Source organism: Cynocephalus volans, chromosome 2, assembly GCF_027409185.1.
Source record: "Cynocephalus volans isolate mCynVol1 chromosome 2, mCynVol1.pri, whole genome shotgun sequence".
In the NCBI taxonomy this organism is placed as follows: Eukaryota; Metazoa; Chordata; class Mammalia; order Dermoptera; family Cynocephalidae; genus Cynocephalus; species Cynocephalus volans.
In genome coordinates this window covers 164434347-164440805 of record NC_084461.1, presented here as the reverse complement: position 1 = coordinate 164440805, position 6459 = coordinate 164434347, and the positions used below count along the sequence as shown (strand labels likewise).

At 42.4% G+C, this 6459-nt stretch overlaps 1 protein-coding gene across 1 annotated transcript; it reads right to left on the bottom strand.

The window, feature by feature from the left end:
• Positions 1-3488: 3488 nt before the first annotated feature.
• On the bottom strand, positions 3489-5673 carry DEFB134 (defensin beta 134). The gene is made up of 2 exons (XM_063085742.1): positions 5616-5673; positions 3489-3631 (listed from the first exon to the last, which is right to left on the bottom strand). Exons 1-2 carry the CDS (start codon positions 5671-5673, stop codon positions 3489-3491), a joined length of 201 nt encoding a protein of 66 aa, XP_062941812.1.
• Between the last annotated feature and the right edge of the window lie 786 nt (positions 5674-6459).

The following is a 6459-nucleotide window of genomic DNA, read 5'->3' as shown; positions in this document are numbered from 1 at the left end:
ATTCTGTCTTTGTCTCTGAGCTTTGCCAGTTTGACTATAATGTGTCTTGGAGAGGATCATTTTGGGTTCAATCAGTTTGAGGATCTTTGAGCCTTATGAATCAGGAAGTCTGTATCTATCCCTATACCTGAGGAGTTTTCCATTATTATTTTGTTGAATAGGTTTTCCATGCTTTTCCTTTGTCCGCCCCTTCTGGAGCACCTGTGATTTGAATGTTTATGCACTTAAGTTTGTCTGCTAGCTCTCTTAGGTTTTCTTCATTTTTCAAAATTCCTTTTTCCTTTTTTTGTCCACCTGGGTTTTTTCTAAAAGACTATCTTCATGATCAGAAATTCCTTCTTCTGCTTATTCTAGCCTGCTGTTTAAGCTATGAGTTGTTTTCATTTCACTGAGTGAATATTTCACTTCCATGAGTTCTGTTCTATTCTTTTTAAGGTATTAATCTCATTGTAAATTTCCTCCTTCATATCCTGGATTTTTTTCCCTCATTTTATTGTCGTCTAACTGAGTCTTCTCCCATCTCTGTGAGTTTCCTTAAGATTGTTACTCAGAATTCCCTTTTAGTCATTTCAAGGTTTTCCTTCTCTATAGGGTCTGTGTTTGAGAATTATTGTATTCTTTTGATGGTGTCATATTTTCTTGGGTTTTTGTATTTCTAGTATCTCTATGTTGATGTCTGGTGATCTGGTAGACCAGTTGATTCTTATATTACTCTGGAGTGGGCTTTGAGGAGAGACATGTCCTCTTCTTTTTCTGGTCTCTGCTGGTGACTCTCCTTGTGTCAATGCAGTTGAGTGTCTGGCATGCCACATGGTGGCTGTGGCTACTGCTGTGTCATCAAGCCACTTTTTCAGCAGCCACGGCTATGGTGGTTGCTGTGGTGGGCCACCCATACAGAAGTGGTTTTTTTGTCATGCTCCTTGCCTGCTTCCAGGTGGGGGATGCTACCCTCAGCTCCTGCCTTAGGACCCCAAGTGTGATCTGTTTCTTGCCTGCTTCTAGTCAGAGGGGGCAGCCCTCCAAGTTCTTGCATTTGTGAATAACTTTAAATACAATGCCTTCCACTGAATGTCAAAGGTAATTCATTTATACCTTCTGAAGTAAAAACTTAGCTATCATAATAAAAAAAATGTAAAATTGAAATCATCAGCTCTAAATAACAATGAGTTTCCCTAAAGAGATAGCTTTTTCTTGCCCTAGAGGCTTCTTAGTATCTCTATTACAAATTCTAGACTTCACTTTTATTTTATTTTATAAAATAAAACATAATGATTATACATGTTTGGGAGGTACAGAGTTGACTATCAGTATTTGTCTAGACATCACTTTTAGACAATGCAATTTTCTCCACTGGATAAGTGAGATGTCAGAAAGTGATATCCAGAAAGAATTTTGAAGAAATGTTTCTCTGTATTGTGACAAAACCCTTATTGAGAGATTTGGTAAATACTTACATTATTTTTAAAAAGTCTTTGAATCTTGGGATTGAGTTTCTTTTGGATGTGTCAATATGCAGAGACCAGCCAGTTAGCCTAGCAGAGCTATAGGGGGTGCTCACGTAACACACACACTTTCTCTCAAAAGAATAAAGGACTTTGCCCCTGCCATTATTACAACAGAGTTCATTTCCTGACAGGATATATAAATGCCAAGGTTTGAGTTTGTGGAAGAGTAAGGTAGAGGCATTGCAGGATTAGCTTCACCATCTTACTTTGTTTTCTCATGGTGGTGGAAAGCTCTGTCTATGCAGGACTTAACCAGATTCTAGACAGGGTCTGATTCTTTCAGCAGAGGGAACTCAGCCTGCCTCCCGGGCTTTGGGCTGTGCTCTCTCTAACAGTTAATATAAACCAAACAGTGTCATCTCACCTCGTTCTTCAGATCGTCAGCAGGGAGGGTTGTTTTCAGGTTTCTCTTCACCTGTGTGTACAGACAACTTGCACCCCGTGTGGAAGAGTAAAATGAGTGGCCAGTCCAAGGCCATCTGGGGTGTTATGAGGCCACAGTTCCTGAAGACTCAGCTCCCCTCAGAGTCTGATGGTCTTCATGGGCTCTGTTTGGAGCATTCTTTAATCTGCATACTTAGTAATTATAGTTATTTTCCAGGCCATCTCTGTTCCCATTCCATTTTAACCTACGCCTCTACAGACTCCACAGGAAGAGGACACACAACTGATTTCTAGCATCTTCCTCCCCTAAGGCACCGACCTAGATTTGCTCAAATGTTGGATGTTGTTTGGGTTACAGACCCGCTCACAGCCCTGCATTCTTTCCCACTTGCTGTTCTCCTCTCATTTCCTCCCAGCTGCAGTGGCTGGCTGGGCAGATAGGACAATTGTCTTGGCCCAGTAGCATAGCCATTGTTTCCTCAGCCTGTACCAGGGAAGCAATGGGCTGTTGGCAGCCAGGAACCCCCACCCCTCAGAATTGCTGTCGTCCAAGCCACAGCCAGCACTGAAGCTGAAAAGAGCTGCTGCAGCCCCAGACCCACCTCCTTGGTCACCCTCTTCACCGTGAGCAGCACAGAGACAATCACATGCATGCACCTGCACACAGGCTGATGGTGTCCAGCACCCAGGCAGGAGCTCAGCAGCAGTGCCACAGTGGCCAGGCCACCAGCTCCACAATACAGCTGCTAGGCTTTTCTGTCCCACCTTCATAAGCTTGGCTGTTAAAGTAAACAATGAGTCCAAATGGATTCGGACAGTTTATTACCTATATATGGAGCAAAGCAGAATCAGCATGATGTTAGCTCCTATGCCCACAGGCTGACACCCAACCAGAGGAGCCAGATAGTGGGCAGCAGAGGCAGAGGGCCCCTCTGACACTGAGCCAGCACTAAACCATCGTCACGCAGTCATATTGCCTGTGGCTGAACCCTCAGGGGCAGAGGTGGAAAGTCCCACGCTTAACCAAAACTAGGGAGGTGGATGAATGACTACCTTGTGACAACCTCTCTCCTCCTGTTTCAAGAACTTCAGGCTAAGACTCAGTCAGACTTGGGTCAGCCTGCAGCTAAGCCTTGCCTATGTGCTGTATGTGAGAGGTGTTCACGTTGGTCAGAGGGCCAGGGTAGGTCTATTTCTCTGCAAATGGGAGTTCATAGAAAAGGCAAATGAGGAACTGAAGGGATGGTACTGTGGGACTTAGACGTAAAAAGATGTTTCTATTGAAGCCTCTCTAAACAATTGACATCCTTTCTATGATCACAGAGGGAAACAGGCAGGGAAGAGAACAGTGGATATCACTTTGCACCGAGAAAGCATATTCCAAGTTGTTTTCATGAGAAGCCTATCACTTTTTAAGAAGGCTACAGCTCAGATCTTCAAATCCAAGATCCTAAGATTCTGGTGGCTTACAAAAAAGAAAAATGCTAAAACCCAGCAGCCACTGACACATCAGAATGTCACAGTTTATTCTAAATTCCCTGGCTTTGTGAAAGTTGGGAGGGTTGAGGGTCTTCAGGTTAACCTGCATTCATTGGCTTCTCAGGGAGCAGGATTTCCTTTGACACAGCATTCCAGCTGGAACATACAGTAGGCGACCAGCATTTCACTTCCGTAGCACTTGAGTCTGCAGGTGCCATTTCTATAACATTTCTTGTACATTTCCAATGATAATGGATTCAAACCTGGAAGGAAAATGAATGGAAAGATAATTCACTACAGGCCTTTTTTGGACTATAGATTGGCCAGTCCCTCAATTTTTAATCCAGCTGGATTCCAAGGAGACTTGGTTATCATAATTGATTCTGTAATTGAAAAAAAATTAACGAGTGCCGTGGACTAAACTGTCTCATCCTCAAATTCATATGTTGCTGCCTTAATCCCCAGTGTTACTGTATTTGGAGATAAGGCCTTTAGGAGGTAATTTATGTTAAATGAGGTCTCACAGTGTGGAGCCTAGTCCACTAGGATTGATGGCCTTATTGTTGGAGGGTACAGCGAGAAGGCGGCAATCTATAAGCCAGGAAGAGGCCCTCACCAGAAGCTGAATAAGCCAGCACCTTGATCTTGGAATTTCCAACTCCTAGAGCATGAGAAAATAAATCTTTAGTCCACGAAGCCTGTGGTGTTTTGTTATTGCAGAACAAGCTGATTAAGACAACTAGTAACCTGGAAGTTTGACTGAATTGGTAAGTTAATATAACCCACATGATCAAGTTAGCCATGTACATAGTCATTCACCGACTATTTAATTCAAATATTTAATTATTCACTCATTACTATTTATCCATTCCCAAAGTAGTTTTCATAAATCCTGTGAATCAGGAGCTGTTGGGATACAGATCTGAGGTTCATATATACCTTAACCTCAGTGAATTTTTAGTCTAGACACAAAGAGAAGAAACACGAAATATTTCTGAGAGAGGAGAAAACATGTTGAGTACAGTGAGGCCCTGGCAACATGGAAGTCTCACTGGCGTTCAAGGCACTTGAGTTAGGCTTATCGTTTTGTGGACATGCTATGAATGTTTATTTTCACATGCAAGAAGATGTTAGGAGAAAGAGTGCTGATATCTGGCCATCCATAGAAATTCTGAGCCAACACACACCCTATCCAAGTCACCATTCCCTGAAGGAAAGTTGTCCTACAGGGCAAAAGAAGGAATCAGGGTTACTTAGCTGGCAAGGTAGAAGCCCCAGATCATCTGTAACATCTTTGGGAAGATGAATTGTAGTGGTCTATACAATGAGACAAGAAATTCCTGTGGAAATGACAGCTATGGAATGCATAAGGCAGGAAAGGAAATACTGCAGACCAGGTGTTGGCTGTCTGAGGCCATTGGTCCCGCCAATAGCTTCAGGAGGCCTAGATCCTATGGATTCTCAAATTCAGCCTGTTCGTCCCATGATCTAAAAATCTGGTTCACCTGCCTAGATAATACTTTATGGATGCTGAAGAACTAAATGGGCCTTACAGCGTAAGGATTTGGACTGATTCGGTAACATCGAGGGAAGAGCATATTCAGGATGGGATGAGACTTCCCAGTCAGAAAAGCCAGGGCGCAAGGCCGATGCTGCTCTCTCCAACCTCCTCCATCAGACATTGCTTCTATCACAGGAAGCTCAGTCCTTCTCCTGAAAGAAGCAGTTCCAAATCTGTTTTCTCATGTACCTAAGCAGTAAATTAACTATAAGCAGTTTCAGTTTATAAAGCTTAACAAATTGTGTTATCACTATTTACTGGTTTTGACTATTATACCTAGATATGTTCCTGAATTAGAGACAAAACAACCTTGGCAAAACAGGATGGGAATTGCTAATGAAAATGTAATGATAGTCTCACTCGGTCTCACGAGTGAGGCACTTTTCACATTGTGTATAGGCATATTCTACGCATTATCCCATGTAATCCTTGAGAGACTCTTCTTTCTGTTTTGTAAATGAAGAAACTAAGGCACAGAGAAGCTCAGACCTTTGGCCAAAGCCGTGCAACTGACATGCTGGAGAGCCGGGATTTGAGCTCAGACCTTGCTAACATCAAAGTTGGTTGATGCTTTTTCTACTTTGAAAACCAAAAGGTCCATAGTGGGAGTACATTTGCCGGGTTGCTCAGTGGAATTGCTCTTCGAGAGGAAGCACCCTCCACCCTCAGGAAGATTCCCATTTTACCTGCCAGTGCTGGATCCCAAAAGATGAGAAAGATAAAAACAATGAGGGGACGCTTCATGGCCCAGAGCACCTGTGGAGGAGGCTGGTGTCAGGGTCTGACACCGGCTGTCAGAGAACAGAGAGAGGAGGTTGAGTGGACTGTCCTGTATGAACTTCTCAGGTCTGCTGCGGGTGGGTGTGCTGCACTGAACACGCCCAGGGCAGCTGAGGTGGCAGTGCTCATCTGAAGACAAAACCAACAGCCCTTTCCTGTGTGACAGCTTTTCCCACTGACAAAGGTACCGTTCCCTCACCTGTGCCTTCTGAAGGTACTAATGGAGGCCTGAGACCTACACAGTTTTTCTTTTCTAAGTGAATAAAATTTATTTTGTTCAGTTTTTATGTTACAACAACAATTACAATGCCAATTTTAGAAAATGCGTAAAACACTAAAAACAAGGGAGGAAAATTTACAGTTGAGTCCAAACTTTCCGAGACAACATGTGTATTTCTTAAGAATGTTTTGACTGTGCCTCATTTGTTATTGAATGTTTTGTTTTGCATACTTATAAACTTACTATTCCTGTAATAAGGTGTCATGCTTTTGTAAGCTGATGTATACTATATATCAATGTCATTACAAACTCTCCACAACTGGTATTTTTGAATGCTGCGCAACATTCTATCAAGGTCATTTTTAAATAACTGTTGCTGTTAAAAATCTTTTTTGAGGTATAAATTACATAAAATAAACTGCAAATATGAGTACTAAAGTGTACACTTTGATAATTTTTGACATATGTGTACTTCTGTGAAACCATCACCACATTCAAGATAATAAACATATCCATTCCCCCCAACATTT

Bases quoted from the DNA above. Each gene is read 5' to 3' on its own strand.
- DEFB134 (XM_063085742.1), bottom strand. From the start codon at position 5,673: ATGAAGCGTCCCCTCATTGTTTTTATCTTTCTCATCTTTTGGGATCCA. The intron at 3,632-5,615 runs GTAAAATGGGAA...TTTTCCTTCCAG, and splicing joins TTGGGATCCAGCACTGGCAG to GTTTGAATCCATTATCATTG.